Source organism: Nicotiana attenuata, chromosome 10 (assembly GCF_001879085.1).
Source record: "Nicotiana attenuata strain UT chromosome 10, NIATTr2, whole genome shotgun sequence".
NCBI lineage: Eukaryota > Viridiplantae > Streptophyta > Magnoliopsida > Solanales > Solanaceae > Nicotiana > Nicotiana attenuata.
The window spans coordinates 43593411-43615387 of record NC_031998.1 but is presented as its reverse complement, the minus strand read 5'-3'; the positions used below and the strand labels follow the sequence as shown (position 1 = coordinate 43615387).

Sequence of the window (21977 nt, the reverse complement as noted above, 5' to 3'; positions counted from 1 at the left end):
GATTTGGTATAAACATCCGGTATGAATAAATTTTTCCTGAAAAGATACCTAGGTCACATGATTATTGTGCAAAGAGTGAGTTCCTTTGGACCAAAAGTTCATTAAGACGAAAGCAAAGGCCTTACACCAGAAAACACAGACAATTTGCACTAAAAAAACCAACAAATTCCCTGAAATTTCACATATCCAAACAAATTTTTATACCCAACGGTCAAAATCACATAATTTAATTAAGCGATATGTATTCATCATCTTCCAATTCATCACTGGTTGTCAAGTAGGAAAGCAGTTGCAGCAATAATTGAACATGTTCCAACAGCCTGAAGATTGAGAGGATGACTTAAAACAATTTTAACTTCACACTGCAATAATGGAGATATGTTACAACAGCATGAATATCAATAGTAGAAGAGTAATTTCATGCTAATGCATAAAGTAAAATGAAAGACAACTTGATTTTGAACTTCTGCATCAGCAGAGATGCAGCCAAGATGGACCCACAAATACCAGGGCGCAGGCACGGAAAGATAACTCAACGCCCCTTATCAAAAGCAATACGAGTTCTGCTAGATGTTTCATAACCATCTCGCGTGGTGCCAGCACTGGCCCTCATGGTGCCTCCACTACCAACATTTGCCATGGCTTTCTTTCCCTTCTTAACCTCTGTCAAGAACTGGTCCAAACCAAATGGATCAGCTTCCTCAACTTGCTTCTCAAATTGCACAGGTCCATCTCTCGTACTAGCCCTCTCGGATGTTCCAGCAAATGCCTTGTCAGGCTTAAATCGATCTGTCTTCATGATCTTGTCCAGCTGCTCATCTGCACCTCCATAAATTTCAGAATCAACATCTTTCTTTGGTCTGTATAGAGTAGAAAGAGTGGGCTGAGCAGTAAATAGGCCCTTGTCATAGACGTTGTAGGCATCATCAGTGGCAAATCCAGAATCCATCCCTTTCTCCTGGTTAAACAATCTCTGGTCATACATGACCTCTCCTCTTGATGTACCAGTAGAAGCCATCCCAAGAGCCACTTTTTCGCTGACATCACGGTCTCTATCTCTGGTGATCTTACTCTTCTTACCCATCGCAGCATCTTTTGCCTCCAATCTCTTCTCCCTCTCTCTCTCCCGACGTCGCTCCTCGCGTATCTTGTCTCGCGGTAATCTCGCCTCCCTGTCCTCCCTTGACTCTTTGGGGTGATCTCTTGGACGCTCATAATCCACACTCATATCATCAACATTCATGGTGTCCCTCTCAGAAGGCACAGGTGCAGCAGCTGGGGGTGCTACACCAGTTCTCTCATATCTTGCCTTGCGGGCCAACTCCCGAAGTTCCACTTCTTTCTTTTCCTTTTCTTTCATCACCATCTCTTTCTGAACCTTTGACCGCATTGCAACTGCTTCTCTGGCTTTCTGTTCTGCAACATACAGAGCCTCTGATAGTTTTGCAAAATTATCATTGATCTGGACCTCTTGAAGTCCCCTGCCATCAGCAGCAAGACGCTTATCAAGTGGGATCGTGTAACCTTTGGGGTTCTTCCAGTTTGATATACAAGGCGGAATCTTCCAATCCTGCTGGTCCTTCACTGTAACAGGACGAGGAGGAGAATGCATAACAGGCACAGGTGGAGAACCAGAGGCCTTAGGAACCCTTTTGTGTTTGAACTTCGGTGGCTCTATCGGGTCCACAGGCATCTCTACCATCCTAATAATTCTCTCCTTTGCACCCGAGTTAAAAGCTGCCGATTGCTGGGAAGGCTTGTACTTAATAAACTTGGAGTCTTGAGATTGTGTGGGAACATTTTTGGGTTGTGCAGCACTCAACCGCACATTTACAATCTTCTCAAGTGCTGCCTTAGTCTCCTGCATTGTCTCATCGATTACTTTTTGCTTCTCGTCCAAATCCATCTCTTCTTCATCCTCGTCCTTCACAAACTTCGGGATAAGATCTTTGTGCTGAGAATAAACAATTTTCTTTGTGTTCTCGCCCTGCCTCACAATTGCATCATATCTTACTTCACCATGCTCGTCCACGGTAACAGGCAAAGTCTTTCCCCCAGCTTTCCAGTCTTTCTTTCTGCCCATATCGAGTGGATACTGAGCGTAATGGATTTCAGGGAATGCTCCTCCATCCCCAAAATCCTCGAGCTTAGATGGCTTAAAACCAGCCCGTTTTAGATAAGAGGGCACCGGAGTTGCCTTGATAACAGCAGATTTCTCTGCCTCAGTTGCACCGAACCTATTCTTGAACCACGGGTCATTTGTATGGTCATAAAATGTACTGGTAGCTGATTTTGCTGCTGGGAGAAGTTCCTTGAGAGACGCCATGCTGAAGACCCCGGATTTAAAATTCCTCCACCTACTGTACAGAGAGAAAAAGACAGGTATAAGTCGGTAGATCAATAAACTACATCTCAATGAACCTTAAAAAATATGCTGCTGATAAAAAGGAACCAACTAAATACTAAGTAGTACCAAATACCTAAACTTCAATATCACCATAAAAGGGATTAATTACTTAATTATCGAAACTCTAACGTATCAACCTTAGCTCAACAACTGGTGTTGATGGATTGATTGGAACAAAGAGATATTAACAGGGAAACAGACGTGGCAACAACAACAATAACGCCTCAGTCCCAAACAAGTTGAGGTCGGCTATATGAATCATCACTGAACACGTTACTCCATTTAAACTCATCTGATGCCAAAATTATGGGCATACAGAAAAAAAGTATTAGATATTCTGTTAATTTTCTGCACGTATAAAGCTATGAAAGGTTAAATCCCTCCTAGAAAGCAACGGACCTACTGTAATAGTGCTAACGTCTAAAACTGCTTAAAACACACGAAATACTGATAAAGATTCAATCTTTTGGCCATATCCACTATTTAACTAGCAAAAATACAAAGCACTATACAAAGCATATTTGAGGCTATTATTTATGCACCGAGAGTATATACAAAGCATAAGATCTAAATCACAGTTCGTAATTTACAAAAATAATTGAATAAAAAAGAGATTAGGGTTTCGGCCTGAAGAGATACGTATAGAAGCAAATACAGGGAGAGAAGAAAGGTGCTTACAATTCGATTTCACAGCTGAATTCGCCGTAGAAGGAGATGAAAAAAAGCACCCGCCGGAGCGTGGAGTGAACTCGCCGAAGAAGACGTCGGAATTGGGAGTACTATTTAATCAATGGAATTTGGATTCTTTTTCTCGAAATATTTATAAGGCCTACTTTATCCTATTCTTTTCCTTATGCAAAAGGGAATAGGAAATTGAACAATTCTACCTTATATATAATTTCTCTAGTAATTGTTACTATAAAGACATTTTTTCTAATATTATTTCAATTAGGAGAAGCTATTAATGTAAGAAATATTAATTATGTGGGACTACTTGCATTTTCAAAAAAAATCCATAATAAAATTTTCAATTAATTACCGTATTTGGTAAAAATTTAATTATCTTATTCAAGTTAATGTATTTATAAATTTCATATAACACAAAATTTAAGTGTTTTGGTATATATGACAGAAGTTTTATTTTATTTTTTTTAAATTTTTTACGAGAAAGTCACATTTAGTGTTTGATAATAAGAAAATATTTTTCGGGGATTCTTTTTATTTTCATTGTATCATCTTCAATAACAAAATAAATAATAACATAGTATGAGGAAAACATTTTATCTTCAATAAATGCTATTAATAGGTACTGCATGGTTAACAAAAAAAAAAATGATTCAAAGATGAAATAAATCAATAAAATCTAAAATCACAACTCTCATGAAATATATGCAGTTGCAATTTTAAGAATTAACCGAGGAGTTTCTGTAATAATACAAAGTTTTAGGAACCAGATACAATTTCACTTTATGCAATGTAACATACTTTTCCATTTTTACCCCCGGAAGCAAAAGAGTAGGAAAATTAAAAAAAGCCAAGTAGCACTACCGAATAATAGACTGCCACGTTGCTGTATGTCCGAGGAAACCAATTGAAACATTCGAACCAAGATGGGCGAAAAATATGGTCTCTTGCATTTGGAAAAAGTTTAAATAGCCTTTCAAATATAATCTGAGCAATTTGATCCTTTAAATTTGCAAAAAATCAGCATTTTTGGTCCTTATTAAATATTTAACCGACCTTATTTTTTTAAATTTAATGGGAAATATTAAAGAAAAGAAGACTTATAGCCCGTTTGGCCAAGCTTCTAAAATCATCTTATTTTGAGAAGTGCTTCTACGCTAAAAGTACGTTTTTTAAAAAGAGATTTTTACATTCCTATGCCATATTGGAAACTTTATTACCCTAAATGTTTATGTTTAGTAAATTACCCTATCTACACAAGTTTTGTTTACAAAATATATACATTCCACCTTAAAAGGCTTTCAATCCATTATTAGTGCCTTCAATTAAGGGATTTAGTTACACCATTTTCCTTCTTTTTTTTCCTCCTCTTCTCTTTCCTCTTAAATCGAACACAAAACTGACAACTTTCGACCCCTTATTGAATTGAATTGCAGTAGACACTGAAAGTCTAATTCTTCTATCTGTAAGACCCCTTATTGTGCAGACTTTACTGTGTCTATCTTTTCCACCAAAAGTACGGGATACACGTACAATTCTTGGATTTTTAAAGCCTCCCCACTGCCTTGAACTTGTTGATGTAGTAGCCTTTGAGGTCAATTTACTGTTGTTGTTTCCACCAGATTCTTGCTTCGCCCGAAAACTGTTTCCGCTTGAATTCATGATATTATCTGTCGTTCTTCATCCTCGATCTACAAAAAATCAACAAACTAGAAAAGAAAAAGAAAAAAAGAAACATTAAAGCATCAAAGTAGATGATAGAAATGAAATTAAAATTAGTGATCTGATTGCAAATTATGCTTCACAAAAAGGAATATAAGGAGATATCCAATCACGAGAACAGTATACGTGTAAAAATTCTTGTGCAGATTCTAACTTATGTTCGATTTTTATAAATTTCGAGCTGTGAAGATAATTAGGGTTGCTCTTGGTGTTTACAACAAATTGAACCTCCAAAATAACTCTGCTAAACCAAGACTTGCTGAGGATGACTAATATCTAGCTGGAGATAAGAAATTAAATTATCTACAACTTACATACATTATTTATACCCAGTTATATACAACTACAATATCGTACAACTTAAAAATAATTTTTATACAAAATTTATACAATATGTCTTTTGTATATTTTATATTTGATTTATATATAGTAAAAATAAATTTCATACCACTAATTATATATTATACAACTTATCTACAACTTTCACACATTATTTCTACCTATTAAATACAACTACAATAACATACAACTTAAATACAAATTTTATATAATATGTCTTTTGTATATTTTGTATTTGATTTATACATAGTAAAAATAAATTTTATACAACTAATTATATATTATACAACTTATCTCCAATTTTCGTACATTATTTCTACTCAGTTATATACAACTACAATATAATACCACTTAAATACAATTTTTATACAATGTTGTTCAACTTTCATACAGTAGTTAAATGAATAAAAGAAAAATAAACAAACAAAAGAATACAATTTTTCTACAATTTCTGCAATATAATGTATGTCTTCTTCTTCTTCTTCTTCTTCTTCTTCTTCTTCTTCTTCTTCTTCTTCGAGTTTCAATATGAAATTCAGCCAAAACCAAGTATAATCTTCACCAAAACCCCTCAAAATTGAGATATAAACTCCAAACCATATTCTCAATTATTTGCAACAACACCCAATCCAAACAAATAATGATTTTTGAAAACCCAAATTCGAATTCAAAGCTTCAGAGCTTTTTAATGGCTGTCAATGGTGGAATTGCTGCTCTCTTTTTCTTTGCTTTATATTACTGAAATTTGGGACTGAGAGATAGAGAGAGACGTAGAGAAAATTCTCAATTCTTTGCGACAACATCCAATCCAAACAAACAATGTCTTTTGAAAACCCAAATTCGAATTCAAAGCTTCAAAGCTTTTTTAATGGTTGTCAATGATGGAGGGGTTACAGATTTTCGCTGGTTTTAGAAGAGGAAATAGTGGGTGATTGAAGAGGAAATCGTGGGGTGTGGTTTGATACGTGGGTGAGTGGGGTGAGATTTGGAGAGAGAAACTTGGGGGAGTGGGAATATACGGTAGATTTAAATAGGAGACTAATTAATACCATTAAGACTCCTAAAATGTACATAAATAGTAATTAGGTATATAAAAGGTAATTATATTAAAAGTTAAGCATGGAGGGTAATATAGTTTACTATATGGCATGGGAATGTAAAAATCCCTTTTAAAAAAATGTTTTTGGTGAGAAGTAGTTTGTGTTTGGCTAATTAATTTGAAAAACACTTTTGAGCAGTAATTAGTTTTTGGCCAAGCTTTTGAAAACTGCTTCTAAGTGTATTTTTCTCAAAAGTGCTTCTCAGAAAAGTGCTTTTGCAGAGAAGCTACTTTTTTCTGCTTCTCCAAAACTGCTTTTGCTTCTCCTCAAAAGCACTTTTTTTCCTTCCAAAAGCTTGGCCAAACACCTCAATTTTTGGCCAAAAGTGCTTTTGGCCAAAAAAGCACTTTTGGCACAAAAAAAAGCTTGGCCAAACATGCTATTAAGGAGATCTCACATCTAGAGGTGCATTGCAATTTTTACAGTTTTGGTCTATTTTTATTTCGATTGTATTATTTTAGGTGTAATTTAAGTTATTTTTAATATATTTTTAGTGTCTAGTATAGCTTTTGGTGCTATAACTTTTTGTATTTGATGGGTGGTATTTTTTATTAAATCATTTCGTTCAAAATTTTCTTTTAATTTAATAATATGAGTTTGTTAAATATTTGACAAAGGCTAGAATTGCTCTCAAACTTAAAAGGTCAAAACTGTTCAAGAACATAATTAAGGGACTAGTTTTGTTATTTTAGTTAAATCGGAGGACTAATCCGTCTTTTCAAATGTCAGCTGCTACAAAGTCTTCTCAAAGACCAAAAACCCTGCGCGCAACTGCACTGTCACTCTCTTTAGCTCCAAACTCCAAAGCTTTCAGTTGGCCGTTAATGGCGGCCTCTTCAGATACCGTAGTGACGCCGTCAAGCCTCCGTCAGGCTTTCGGCAATGTCTTCTCATTATTCATTCTCATTCTCATCGGCGTTCTCGCTTTCTCGATCCGTCTTTTCTCCGTAAGTTCCTTTAATTCAAATCTATTATTTGAAATTAATTTCCTAGCGTGTAATTTGGATCTGATTTTTGATTTTCTTATTTTCCAGCATTTTTATAATTTCATTTGATCACGTGTGATTGATTTGTGCTTTTCAACAGGTGATTAAGTATGAAAGTGTTATTCACGAGTTCGATCCTTATTTCAATTACAGAGTTACTCAGGTTTGGCTTTTATTCTTTATTTTTTTTTGAGAAGTCTAAAGTAATTAATTTTATTTATGTGGTACTATATTTTTTGTTATTTTATTTTAGATGATGTACTGCAGCATAAATGTACTTATTAGAGTGATAGAGCGAGGACTGGATCGTACATTTTGGCTCTTTTTTAGAGAATGCTTATAAGAACTATTTGCATTGAGCTGAATTTAGGGTCAAGGATGCATGAGAAGAATTTAACGTTCAACAACAATAGATCCTATGACTTGAAAAAGTGAAGTGTATAATTAGGTGCAATATAAGCAGGTTGATGCATTTACATTAAGCGTTCAAGGGCACAGTTACCCGATACTTGTGCTGGTGGAGTAGCATGTTCCTAGTGGAGTACACTTAAGCTGGCCCGGACACCATCGTCACAAAAAGAAGTGGATGTACATTATATATTGTCATTGTTTTCTGTTGAGTGCTTTGATACAGTATTAAATAGAATAAATGTTACTGAAGAAAACATGAAGATAGAATACGTTCTGTTTTCTATCCACGATCATTCAATCAACTATGCCTCAATATACGCGTTACTTAATGAGGAACCCTTTTTCTCCACTTCATTTTCTTGGATTAACTGAAACTAATTCAAACTCGGTGGATAACCAACCCACAGCTCACCCATCTACCCGCTACACTTAAATACCAGATATGGTCTTCTTGTGGGGCAGTTTCATTGTGATGTTCTATCCTAATTCAAACTTCAAACTCATGACATGTGCCTAGCACACATCTCGTATTGTACTACGTTAGTAGTACCTTTAATGTTAACCGATGGGGAATTTCTCCACACTCTTTTATATGCTATAATATCTTCTCAAGGGTATCATGGGTGAGCTTTTATACCATACAAAGTTAAACCCATTCAAAAAATATTAACTTTATTTCTGGATCTATTCTATTTGAAATGTACTATGATATTTCAATCCTCTCTCAATAACCTTGTCCAATCATTGGACAGTTTAATGGGATGGGCGAGTAATTAGAACTACATTGACAAATTTTAGTGGCATCCTTGCGTACTATCATTAATGAGAAATTCGCGGAAGTTGTAGTGTCCTTAATTTACTTCCAGGATAGACAAGATGGTAGCTCGTAGAAGATTAAATTTGCTTTACTTACCATATAATGCGAACACCGTAAAGTTTTCAAAGTTGATAAGTCCATTATGTATATTTAGATGCCCTGCAAAGCTACATAAGTCATTATTTGGTCAATTTACCTTCAGTAGGTGTTTGTTAGAATGTCTAGTTCTGGGCGCAAAAAGTGGGACTTCCTTTCCAACATTTACACTATTATTCATGGAAACTAGTAAATTGGGTACTTTAGAAGAACTGGCAAGAGAAAGCTTATTTCCACTTTGGAATTAGTCAATCTGTAAGTTATATGAGCTTTTAGCTATAATAATCTGTCGGTATGGTGCAGTTATTCGTACTAATTTTGACTACCCAAAAAGAACATACTGATTTTGGGAAGTATGGTGTCCGTTGATACTGAATTAACGTTGGAGTAGGTCAGATGAACTTTAGTGCTCCTTCTGAGTGTTTTGATTAAGCTATCCTGTAAAAAGTTTGTTTTAGGTCATCACTTTTTGAATTCTTATGCTATAGATTTTTCATATTTTACACTGTCAATTTGTGGTGCTAATCTTGGATATCTGTAATCATGAAGCTTTTTTTTTGCTGCTTACTTAATTAGAATTTTATCTCCCTCAGAAAAGTTGTATCTCGCTCTCCGTTCTTGTTGGGCATTTCCCTGGATGATAATAATTATCATTTAATTATTGTTATTTTACTAGTATTCATATTAAATGTTTGTCGGTACCACAAAACAATCTGAAGTATAACCACGCTTTGCCAACTGCAGTTTCTGACAAAGAATGGAATTTACGACTTCTGGAATTGGTTTGATGATCGGACCTGGTAATTACGATTGTAGGAGTGAATTAGTTATTCCACACAATGTTGTCATGACTTATAAGTTCTTAATTGAAAATGACAGGTAATTAAGTTTTCCTTCTCTGATAGGTATCCACTTGGACGAGTGATTGGTGGAACTGTTTACCCTGGACTGACATTGACCGCTGGCACCTTGTGGTGGTGTGTATTATGGATCATTATTCTTGCACACTCTTTTCTAGTTACCAGTCTTCAGATTATGGGAATCTTTGTTGTGTTTAAACTTATGAACTGATCAATTCATCCACCTCGTTTCCTTATCTTTGAGTGTTATGATATTCAGGCACCAAGGGGATAATGGTTTTATCTATATATTTATTGGCAGGATACTTAATTCTCTGAATATTCCTCTTTCTGTGGAAACTGTTTGTGTATTTACTGCTCCTACATTCTCTGCCTTTGCTGCTTGGGCAACATACCTTCTGACAAAGGTTCGTTATCTGGCTTGATTAAATCTTTTTTTCACTTTACCAAATTGACATAGATGCTTCTTGTTGCTTTTGTTCTCGTGAAAGTGTAGCAACCTAAAAAAATTTCTCTGTTGTGAAGCGAGAGCTCTAAGTCATACGACTCTGCTTTTGTAGGAAGTTAAAGGGCCTGGGGCTGGACTAACTGCTGCAGCTCTATTAGCCATGGTAAATTCTTTTGCATGCATTTTCATTTGATGATTCCAAAACGTGAGTTGCATGACCCTTGGATGGTTTTAGCTTTTATGTTGGATGCATTGGGTTCAGAAAGAACACAAACTATTGGGTGCCTGCCACTGCACAAATGTGTACTCAAGCCCTCAGCCAACATTATTATACCTTCTTTTAATCTTCATTATACCTTACTTTAACTTATTATACTCTTTTTTTTGAGAAGGTAACAAGTTTTATAAATTAAGTAGAGAAACCTTTAGCATAAAGATTATGCTAAAGGTTAAAGATAGTTACAAGACCCTCGAAAAAGAGCAAAAACGCAAACCCGGACTTGTGGTAGTTACAAAGACCCAATAATATCCACTATAGACTCTACATTCTCTACCAGAGCTTCTTTACACCAAAAGTAAAACAAAAATATACAATTCGCCTTGATCTTCTGTTCAGAGTTAGCTCTATCTTCAAAGCATCTTGAATTTCTCTCCAACCAAATTGTCCACCAAATACATGCTGGGATCAACCTCCACTTGTGGTAGTTACAAAGACCCAATAATATCCACTATAGACTCTACATTCTCTACCAAAGCTTCTTTACACTTTTAGGACAATGTAGCATTTTTCTTTCTCAAAAAGAAAGTAGCATCTTGTTTTGGCTTTACAAAATATTTGGTAGTCTAGACTTACCTTTTATTCGGGAAAAATTGCTAGTCTACTTTGTTACAGTGGTGAGTTTCATTTTTCATGCTGCCTGTAGGTTCCGTCCTACATATCTCGATCAGTGGCCGGAAGCTACGACAATGAAGCTGTGGCCATATTTGCCTTGATCTTCACTTTCTATCTCTATATAAAGGTTCAGTCATGTTCAGCTTTTAACTTAGTTGTGTTACATGCAATATTTCCGGTGTCTGTCCTTCTATCGTTAAGATTTTGGTGTTCCACTTTTATTTTGGTGGAATGATGGTGATTGTTTGGTGCAGACACTGAACACGGGTTCCCTCTTTTATGCTACTCTAAATGCCTTGGCATACTTTTACATGGTAGGCATTTACTTCCTCATGGTGATTGCTTATTTTACCTCATTCTGTTCTTTACTATATCTTTGCTTTCGAATTTATCGTAGTTCCATGTTATTTCAGGTTTGCTCATGGGGAGGATATACCTTTATTATAAACCTTATTCCAATGCACGCCCTACTTTGCATCGTAACAGGGCGCTATTCTTCACGGCTTTACATTGCCTATGCTCCATTGGTAAGTACTAGTGCCTGGGAACCTTATGCTTTATTGATAACAATTTGCAGTGGTGATTCCAAAGTCAATTTGTTTGCAAAAATATTCATAAAGTTTTGTGTCATCTTAAAAGGAGTGTTTTAATGAGTAAATTTCCTCCGTCAAGGCATTAAAATCTTCTGGTCTCAATACATTGCCATTTACAAATTTTCCACAAAGTTGAGTTTGTTTTATTCTTCTAACTATCGTACGGCTGCAGGTTATCTTGGGAACGCTATTGGCTGCTTTGGTCCCTGTTGTAGGTTTTAATGCAGTCATGACATCAGAACATTTTGCTTCATTTCTGGTAAGGTTCATTTCTACTCCTTTATCTCAGCAGTTCAGTCGTGGTCGAGCATACATGATTGATGATGTGTTCTTGCATATTATCAGCCTACTTTAAGATATTCTCAACGTACCACATTTCGTCGAGACTCGAGATTAGCCTTGGCTGTCCTTATTTCATGATTGAAGTGTGAGGATATTAGAATCATCAGGCTGAAATCATCTTGTTGCATTGGGATTGCATGGTTTTGGGTTGTATGATTATGATTGTAGTGCTACTTTTTCATTACCACTGCCTTCCTCTCCATCCAGTCCCTACTTTCTTGCTTAGTAGATTTCAAAATTCTATCTACTCAATGTAAAGCCTTTCTAAACAAATATCCAATACATTTTTCCATTTCATTTGAAATGCGGTATCACATGATGAGATTAAAAGTTTAAATTCATTGAAAGTATAGACTACTTCTACTTTGGTCCCACTCACAATTAATAATATAATAAACTTGAGCTACTTCAACCTCTTTCTAACTCAAACTAAGGCCATTTTAATATGTTTTGTCGGAGCATTAGATTAAACACATATACATATACTAGTCTATGTCTTATTCTACTATGCTTTGTGATTATCAGCTTTTATAAAAGGGGCAGATTAGAAAAAGGAACTAGGAAGTTCCTTATCTTTATGAAAGAAGATTGCTGGAATACTAGAAAAGTAGCTTAGTTGCCTTTATGGGGTGGGATAGTTAAATGGATGACAGGAAACACTTTTAAATGAAAATGAATGATTATATTTGTGATGATATCTAGAATACAAACCAATCTGACCATGTTTGCAATTGTTATGGACATTTCTGGGTCCTCATTAAATTAACATGTGCGCTGAAATTTCTGATGGCTGTGTCAGGTGTTCATAATTCTCAATGTTGTGGGGCTTGTCTATTACATCAAAGGGATTCTCACACCAAAAATGTTCAAAGTAGCTGTGACTCTTGTTATATCTGCAGGCTTGTAAGCTCATCAAATTTATATGAGTAGCTTGCTATACTCATGCCTAGAATAAATGCCTAGTGGACATTTAATGAATTTAATTGGATCAACCCCTGTTCATTAATTTATTTCTGTGCTTGAATTCTGTTATTTGCTCTGGTGATGATTGCTTCTTTTTTCGTTATTCAGGATTGTTTGCTGCGCTGTGGTAGCTGTGCTAATTGCACTTGTTGCCTCTAGCCCAACAAAGGGATGGAGTGGACGAAGCCTTAGCCTGCTTGACCCGTATGCTCCTTGCTTCATGATCCGTGTTGTCATCTTCTATGGTTACTTTACATTTTCTTTAGTTTCCTACTGCAAAAAGAGGACACAGTGATTCAAGTGAAAAGCGATCTCGTTTTTGAATTTGACTTTAAAGGTGGAAAAAAGAAGAGAAAATAGGATAAAAAAGCTTTTGCTATCTTTGTGTTCGGACTTAGGACTCCTCTCCAAGTATGCTTTAGTCTTCTACTTGTTATCCTTGTTATCATTGTCTTCTTCTACTTTGCCATGCAATGGCTCTTCGTCTACTGCTGTGTCTCAACGTTTTTCTTTGCTAGTGTACAATCCTCTTCTGCTACTGTTTTGAGAACTTATCTTTCTATCGGCTTGTTGAAGTAGGTTTTATTGATGTATTTTTTTGGACTGTTGGATGTAGAAATTAGTAATATTAATGGGATTTTTGATGTTATAAGTACTCAATTCATGAATGTTGTGTAATTTTTAATTTTCCTTAAATTGTACATGTACCTTCTTGCTTGTAACTAAAGCCCCTGCTTCTAGTCGCTCTTAAAAATCTTGGAATCTCTACTTTGTGCTTTTCGGGCCTTTTGTCCCTTGTTAAATTCTGGGGGCGCTGCTTCTAGGAGATATAAGATTCCACAATTCTGACTAAAATTCTTATTGATTCTGGTGCCATTGCTCTTTTTTATACTTATATTCACCCATGCAGCGTACTGAAGCAACTTTCTGTCTGTTTTTGTCTTTGAATTGAGACAGAACTTATGCGAGCAAGTATATACCAATTATTGCCAGTGTTAGCGAACATCAACCACCTACTTGGCCTTCTTACTTTATGGACATAAATGTATTAGCATTCTTGGTCCCCGCAGGCATTATTGTAAGTGTCAATCTTCAGTTCCATTTATCTTGACTTTCTCATGTTGTTAATTTTATCTTTCTCTAGGCTTTGAATCAATCTTTCCTTTTGCCATGTGCAGGCATGCTTTTTGCCGCTGACTGATGCTAGCTCCTTTGTGATTCTTTATTTAGTGACTTCAGTTTACTTTTCTGGCGTTATGGTAAGGGATATCAAGATTTTCTGGCTTGTTTCTTCTATTTTCTTTAAGCTCCCCTATTGAGCATCATTCCATTTGCTGAAATCACAGGTCCGCCTAATGCTTGTACTGGCCCCAGCGGCATGTATAATGTCTGGGATTGCTCTGTCATCAGCTTTTGATGTTTTTACTCGATCAATCAAATTTGCATCAATTGGTAAACAGGTTGATGTAAGTGTCTTTGTTGTTCTTTAGAAGGTTATGCCAATCGTTAGCTATTTGATAATTCCGAACTAATACTTGTCATTTTGTTCGCTATCAAGGCAGGGGATACTGGTAATGGTGTTACACAGAATGATGTGGTGAAGCCTGATAAAATTGAAGAACCACCAAAGGAAAAAGCTTCAAGAAAAAAGAAGAAAGAAAAGGAGAATGTGGAAAAAACTCCTATTGTTGCTAAAAGTGAGAGGAGGCTTTTGATGTTACCCATGGAGGCTTCTGTTGTTGCTATTCTTTTACTTATGTTGCTGGGTGCCTTTTATGTGGTATGTACCTTTGCTCTGCCATGATGGATTACCTGCAGCTATATCATTCCCATGTAGTAATTCCTTTATTATGTTTACATATACTATGAATTAAATTCTTTTTCTTTCCGGTCTGATAATGATAACATTTTTAGAGGAAATATGTCATAATAATTTGGCTTGGTTGAGGTGGTGCTTGTCAGTAGATTAATTATTAAATAAGCGACTATTTTTAGTTCTTTTAACGGTACAATTGTTAATTGCTACCTTTTTCTGTTGATTCGCTGACAAAGTTACTTGGAGAAAGCAAGCTCTTAAGACTAGTCAAGCTTCAAATTCAATAGCTAGATGATGGTCCATGCCTTAGGTCAGGGTGTCACATTACTAATATTTGGAGGATTCTATCCCACTGAGGAAAACAAACTTTTTTTCTTTTTTCCTCAAGAAAAGAATTTTCCCCTCATTGCTTGGCAATCTGGATGCTATCTCCCTTTTCATTCATGTATCAGCCATCACTTTTCCTAGTTGTTTCTGAGAATATAAGGGAAAGAGTGGATAGGGAATTAATGCTGACCTATCCTGAATAGGAGAAAATAGAGATCAAACTCTATACAGGAAGTCCTTCCTCAGTACAAGTTAGTTAACTTTGGTAGTGCATTCCTTTATTGATAGATTGCTGCTTTAAGGCTGATGAGTAACTTGGTCAGTAAATTAAGCGCACATACACGCACACACAGAGATTGGTGAGAGAAGGGACTGTAGGATGATTGACTACCTCCGGACACATGAAACAACCCAACATGCAACCCAACTTAGCCGTGGCTAACAGTTGTGCTTTCAGTGGGAACTCTTCCCTGGGGATGATTAGGAACATATGTCCTGGGTTGCTTACATGCTTTCCATGGGAACTGTGCCCTTGGAATGATTAGGAACATATGTCCTAGGTTTGATCCCTGCGTGAGCTACCTTTTTGTTTTGTTGATAGAGATATAGAGATAGAAATAGCTGCAAATGAAGGATGATCTATTTATGTCGTAGGTACACTTCTTTTATGGGTATATGTTATAGTAAACTAATAAAATAAATGAAAAGTTCTAGGAACTCACTGTTGGCATGTGCTGCAGTCCTCATTTCCTAGTGAGGGAAACATCTTAAACTTACGGCTCAGGAAATGACAGAAACAGAAAGCTCTAAATTCTTTTTTGTATGTACTTGCTGAAATGCAAACCTGGTTTTAAGGCAAGAGGAAATACAATTTCCTATAGCAATACATAGTCTGTCAGTTTGTAGATGAAATTTGATAGCTGTCTTTGATGAATATCTCAATTTGATGACTTTGAACAAATTGCTTGTCCCGCTCATGTGCTGTCTGAAAATTGGGGGGGGGGGGGGGGGGGGGAACACGGCATCTCAAAGTAAGCACAGATTACATGACAACAAATCAGCTGATAATTGTTACCTAAATTCCAAAGGAATCAATGGAAATACCTTATGCCATTTGCATTTCTTTGTTGACTTTTTTTGAGAAAAAGGTAATTGTATTATACTTTTATTTCTTTGTTGACTTAATTAATCTATAACTAAATTTCCTTATAGGTTCATTGTGTCTGGGCAGCTGCGGAAGCTTATTCAGCTCCATCTATTGTCCTAACATCACATTCGCATGATGGACTTCATGTATTTGATGACTTCAGAGAGGCTTATGCATGGTTGAGCCACAATACTGATGTAGATGATAAAGTAAGTTCTGTTGCACAAATTTCTGGTTTACTTTTGGAATGGATGTGATGACGGTGCGGTTATTAGATATATGGTGGTGCAGTAAGATATTGTACTGGTGGCCAAGAATTTGCTTTTTTACTTTGCTTAAAGTATATTTTCAGATGGACTCAATTCAGCTAGTAATTTATTATATTTGCTTGTCTGAAAGTTTGATGTCGCTTGGTAATTTGTACCAGCTGAAAATATCTTTTTAGAATATTCTTAGGTAACTATTTAACTTTCTGAGATTATTGGTGGAATACTAGCCAAGATTCTATTGGGGTTTTGTTTTCCAGAGAGATGGAATACTAAAGAATGTGTGATCTGAAGATTGTTGTTCAAACCCAGTTGGCATTCAATGAGTAATTAGACCCTCACAGTCACAGCTGATATTGGAACACGAATTTGGAGTTGGCTTCATAAATTAATGTCAACCTTTGCTGCCAAAAGTTTACATGAAGCATGCTCGCCGTAAGGAGAGGCGGAGTACAAATTGGGGCTCCGATGACTTATGTGGTGCTTTAGTGGAGTGCTGAGGCGTGCATCTTAGCAAAAACCAGCCAACCTACAATTGTTTTTTTTAGTATTAGATGAATTCATAAGGTCCACAGGTTCCTTCTTGAAATTCCTATGAAGAAGGTTCCTTCTTGAGAAAGAAGGAGCACAGCAATAAGGCAAAACGATATAATTTAGAAAATGCTATGGATGCATATGTTAATGATTGGTGTGATGCGAAATTAGAAATACAGTGTGAGCAAGCTAGTCATTATATCTAAATTAGAAACTTAAATTTGTTCATTTGAATCAAAATTGAATATAGTTTTATATGTGATCAAAATGGTCTTTTACTCGGTAAATTACTTCGTTGCTTCATTTTCAATTCTTTTACCCAAGTAATTATTCAGTGTTTGCAGTTATTTTCCTGCTACATGCATACATAATGTATGTGTGTGTGCGAGCTCAAACACTGATGTATGTGTCGTTCTGTTAACTCTTTTCAGGTGGCATCATGGTGGGACTATGGCTATCAGACGACTGCCATGGCAAATCGCACTGTTATTGTTGATAATAACACCTGGAATAATACACACATAGCAACAGTTGGTACAGCCATGTCCTCTCCTGAAAAAGCAGCCTGGGAAATCTTCAATTCTTTGGATGTAAAATATGTTCTTGTTGTCTTTGGAGGTTGGTACTCGTAATGTTGCTCAAGCTCAACCAAGACTTCTTATTGTTTAGCCTTCAAGTCTAATGCCTACCATCAACTTCAGGTCTTGTTGGGTATCCCAGTGATGACATCAACAAGTTCCTCTGGATGGTTAGAATAGGTGGGGGCGTCTTCCCTCATATCAAGGAGCCTGATTATCTGGTGCGTGATTTTCCTTTAACCAACTTCCTTCTTGGCCTTCTGATTGACTGTTGTTTGTTTCTGAACTTGATGCAGTGGCTATTAATAATTTACTTTGATCTGCAAATATGAGCATACTTGTAAAATACTACTCCTCCGTTTCAATTACATGACATACTTTCCTTATTAGCCCGTTCAAAAAATAATGACACATTTCTATATTTGAAAACAATTTAACTTCAAATTTACCATTTTACTCATTTTACATTTAATGAGAAGCTTTTATAGTGACACAAATGTTATGAAATGTGTAATCCGGTAAGTTACAAATCTCTTATAGCCTCACAAATATTATGGCATGTTTAAGACCACAAGTTTAAAAAACTCTTCCTTTTTTTCTTTAAACTCACCGCTGAGTCAAACTACGTCATAAAAATTGAAAAGGAGGGAGTATATTTATATGACAGCTGAGCAGTAGACTTTCTTTTTTCTTTGGGAGGGCTCAACAGACTGTAAACTTGTGCTGTATATCCCATCAAGATTTTTTTTTTAACCATGGAGATCTCTGAGAATGTACCCTGATCTTTGATTGGTAGTTTTTTTGTTGCTTTCTTAATAATATATTTTATGAGGCCAGTTCTAGGCTGATTAAGGATTCTTCCTTCTGGAACATTCACAGGCTCTTGTTTTCTTTTTGTTGAGAATGAACATTCATAGGCTCTGATAGCTTTATCATAGGACGCGGTTGCCTTTCTTTAAGTTTTAACCAGTTTTCGAGCCATTTATGAATTGTTTATCAAGTTCATGCTCTTGGTCTTGGGCTGTAAGAGCTACAACAATGTTTCTCAGCGTGTTATTGCGCGTCAAATATCTGTTATCAAGTTCTTGCTCTTAAGCACTAAGAGCTACATAATTGATGTTTGAGTTTATCTTGGAATCATAGTTTCAATTCCATTAATCATTTCCTTCTCTTTTGAAAGAGAGACGGCCAGTACCGGATTGATTCTATGGCTACTCCAACCATGCTGAACTGCCTTATGTACAAACTATCTTATTACAGGTGCTAAATTCTTGAGAACACTCACGTTTATATTTGGTGGCTTTTGGGCATGAACATCAAATTATTCACACATTCTCTATTTTGTGCTTTAGGTTTGTGGAGACTGATGGGAAGGGTTTCGATAGAGTAAGGCGGACTGAAATTGGAAAGAAACATTTTAAGCTCACCCACTTTGACGAGGTAAGCATTACAGCATATTTTTATTGAAAGATTGCCTTTGTAGTAAATGAAGTAGTGCAGCTTGTAGTTGTGAAGCTATGTTGCATTGAATCTTTGCAGCTCCCAAAACGCCATATGAATTGTCTTCCAATTATAATTTTGATTTCTGGGCCGCGTGGTAGAAATTGATTGTGAAACAACTAAAGTTTGCTAAAGCATTTTTCTGCACACATGACTTATTTGCTTCATCGGGCTTATCACTGGCCCTGTTTGTTCAGAGGAGGGGCGAATAGGAGCTCTGTTAAGGATATTTGTCCATGGAATTAGCCTAAAAATGAATGTATATTTTACATACTATGAGATCAAACATATTACTATTCCATAGACAAGAATGTTGATGTCTCTACTTGCAGTTTACACCTGGACCCACTAAACTTTACTGATGAAAAATTCCATGTTCTTTAATCAAGTAATAAGATTTTATTAAATACAACAACAACAACATACCCAGTGTGATTCCACAAGTGGGGTCGGGGGAGGGTGGGGTGTACGAAGACCTTACCCCTACCTTGTGGAGGTAGAGGTTGTTTTCGATAGACCCTCGGCTCAGGAAAAACGTTTTAAAAACAGATTTGACAAACACCCGCATACATGAAATAATCCATTGATGAGCTATTCAAGATCATATGAATATTATAAATAAATTCTTTGATAAGGGGCCTTGGAGAGGTGCTGATTTCTCCACTTCAAATTTTCTCACCTGCAATATACCTCGCCGATCTAACTAATTGATAGCAAACCTTAATTTTGGAAGGAGTGAAAAAGGATGGATGATTTACTCTCAGCATTAACTCCCAATTAATAGTGATGGAAGGGCATAACTACCAGTGTCGGTACCTGCTTTGCTTTTTAGTTAGATTGTGAATGCTGCTCAGTTGCTGCATAACTTGAATGTTTGAGATCTGGTTTGGATTCTGCTGCTGTTTGTGGCTTTTGTCAATGAGGTGATCCAGTAATCCTTGGCTAGTCATTTATCTGGAAATTTGAGGACAAAACAGTGAGAAGGAAAATGAGATTGTTCCGTAGATTGGAAATATGAATGTTTATCAGAACTGTACATGTCCTTATGTCCTAATCTGTTTTTATTGCATTTCATGGAGAACAAAGAGGGAGGGGCGTGTTGATTCTCTATTTTCCCCGATTCTTTGTTCCTTTTGGGCGGTTGGTGGGAAGAAGGGATGCTACAAGAAAGCAAAGATACCAGTGGGTGGGGGTTGGGGGTGGGAGTTGGGGACAATGGGCAATTGTGTAATGGAATTGATTTAAACAGTAAGTCGAGGGCTTAAATAAGCACTTTGGCAATTCATCACAGGTTCTAGATTTCCTAGATTACTAATGTTGATGTTAGATTAAGATGTTTTCAAAAACACACAAAGACAGACACTTCTTTTCTGGGTCTAATAGATGAAACACGGAGGTGAATAGGATATTCTTATTAGTACTAAGATGTATTTTAATGTTATTGCTACATTGTCTATTTTAATAATTCAAGAGACAATGATATCTGATATCCCATAATCATCAGTAGACAACACTTAGTGCAATGTAGATTCATAGATATTATGAAATATCATGGAAGGGGCAAGGATGTTGGCTGTATAACCTGTTTACAGGTATAGGAATTGCACAAAAATAATTTGTGCATGACTTGCATTTGTTCATCCTTGTGTGGACTACTTGTCATTCACCTTATATACGTATTTTATGCAGGTGTTTACTACTCACCACTGGATGGTCCGGATATACAAACTAAAACCCCCTAAGAACAGAATACGTGGAAAGACAAAGAAGTCTAAATCGGTATGTGTGGACTCCTTTGTTTCTCGAATACATGCATCTTTAGATATCTGAAACCACTATTTTTCTTGTGAAAAATGGCAGAAATCTAACTCAGCTAGCTCAAAAAGAAGTGCAACACGAAAGAAGAATCCCTGGCATTAAAGGCTACTCATAACGAGCAACTTTTATTTATCAGCTTCATGATAGGAATACTTCATACGATGAGCTTTCATGTGAAAAGGATTGTGCTGTAAACGCTGCGTCTTTTTTCCTTTAAATGTACGTGAAATTATCCTAAATTCCGTTATCCTCTTACCTTTTCCTTCAAGTTTTGAATTGCCTTGATATTATACAGAGAAGACATTTTCCCGGAGCTCCTTCCTGATATACTTGCAAGGAATCACATGTATCAATTGCTCACTGCACCAATTAGTTTACTTTTCAAAATGCTCATCTGAGTCCATCACCTATAGTTGTAATTGAGACTTTTGAAGTGTTAAAACTATTCGGCTGATATTAGTGTTATACATTTTTTTATCTCTGGTACTCTCAAGTCGAAGTTTTAATTTTTTCAATTTTCCTAGGCATTAGAAGCTGTTTTTAAAAAATAAGTACAACTGGTGTCCTATTTTGTACGCACTTTGATTATCCCACTGCGTACTTGCTACCTCTCACGTACCGGGTAACTCTGCCTTGTTATTACAATATATTTGTTTTCTGGTTCGGGGTTCCTCACAACTTGCAAGTTTTCTTTCTCCGAATTTGCTCTTAGCACCGTCTTCATTTCTCCTCTCATTTTTTCGTTTGGTCCTAAGTTGTTATGTTCGGGCTCAAGAATCTCGATTGCCATTCTTCTATGGCAGGTCTACATCACACGTAACATCATATATATTGTTCATTTGTGTGCTCGTATGGATTACTAAAGAACTTGGTTCTTTATCGTGTTCCGTAAGCGTAAAATAAACAAGCAATAAAATGAACACAGCGATTTTTACATGGAAAATCACCCGGCTCAAAAGGTGCAAAAACTACGACGTACCACGCAGGGTTTTCAACTCCAACTCCACTAAAACAATGAGCTAAAATGTATCAATTACAAAATTGTAATTAAATACTCTCAAGTATCAACTACTCCTATTTGATTCACAAGTTACTCTAACTTGTAAAGCAAAATACTCACTCCAAATTGTTTGTGACATTTGATTACAATTCAATTTCCTAAAACACATTCACTAGACCGACCCAGGAAGAATACAATGCAAGTACTCGACTCGAGTAAAATGACTTATGACTCTTTAGTAGATGTGTAAAAGGATAATTCAGAAGTCCAAAGTTGATCCTATTTAAAACACAACTTGATATCTTCCAGGAGTCCTACTCATAGTCAGCTT

The 21977-nt window shown here is 36.2% G+C and overlaps 2 protein-coding genes across 3 annotated transcripts; one reads left to right on the top strand and one right to left on the bottom strand.

Annotated features, from left to right (window-relative positions):
* On the bottom strand, positions 252–3275 carry LOC109233415 (SNW/SKI-interacting protein-like). Its single transcript, XM_019399278.1, has 2 exons — positions 3086–3275; positions 252–2360 (listed from the first exon to the last, which is right to left on the bottom strand). The coding sequence occupies exon 2, from the start codon at positions 2324–2326 to the stop codon at positions 533–535; it is 1794 nt and encodes a 597-aa protein (XP_019254823.1). The 5' UTR covers positions 2327–2360; positions 3086–3275; the 3' UTR covers positions 252–532.
* Positions 7005–21127, top strand: LOC109233414 (dolichyl-diphosphooligosaccharide--protein glycosyltransferase subunit STT3A). Of its 2 annotated transcripts, XR_002069071.1 has the most exons (24): positions 7005–7199; positions 7339–7401; positions 9307–9362; positions 9468–9539; positions 9724–9829; positions 9983–10033; positions 10794–10889; positions 11017–11076; positions 11176–11289; positions 11528–11614; positions 12497–12600; positions 12769–12864; positions 13618–13738; positions 13839–13919; positions 14007–14126; positions 14219–14440; positions 16016–16159; positions 17182–17368; positions 17452–17549; positions 18509–18588; positions 18681–18768; positions 20518–20607; positions 20689–20865; positions 20942–21127. XR_002069071.1 is itself a non-coding variant. In XM_019399277.1 (23 exons), the coding sequence occupies exons 1-23, from the start codon at positions 7077–7079 to the stop codon at positions 20746–20748; spliced, it is 2319 nt and encodes a 772-aa protein (XP_019254822.1). In that variant the 5' UTR covers positions 7005–7076; the 3' UTR covers positions 20749–21125. The 2 variants fall into 2 exon arrangements, 1 of the variants encoding a protein (XP_019254822.1); XM_019399277.1 differs by having other exon boundaries at positions 20689–21125.

What these genes read in the sequence shown, in the direction of transcription:
- LOC109233414 (XM_019399277.1), top strand. Translation starts at nt 7,077, where the DNA reads ATGGCGGCCTCTTCAGATACCGTAGTGACGCCGTCAAGCCTCCGTCAG. An exon ending in TCTCGATCCGTCTTTTCTCC is followed by an intron (nt 7,200 to 7,338) that starts GTAAGTTCCTTT and finishes GCTTTTCAACAG; the next exon opens with GTGATTAAGTATGAAAGTGT. An exon ending in AGCTCACCCACTTTGACGAG is followed by an intron (nt 18,769 to 20,517) that starts GTAAGCATTACA and finishes TATTTTATGCAG; the next exon opens with GTGTTTACTACTCACCACTG.
- LOC109233415 (XM_019399278.1), bottom strand. Translation starts at nt 2,326, where the DNA reads ATGGCGTCTCTCAAGGAACTTCTCCCAGCAGCAAAATCAGCTACCAGT.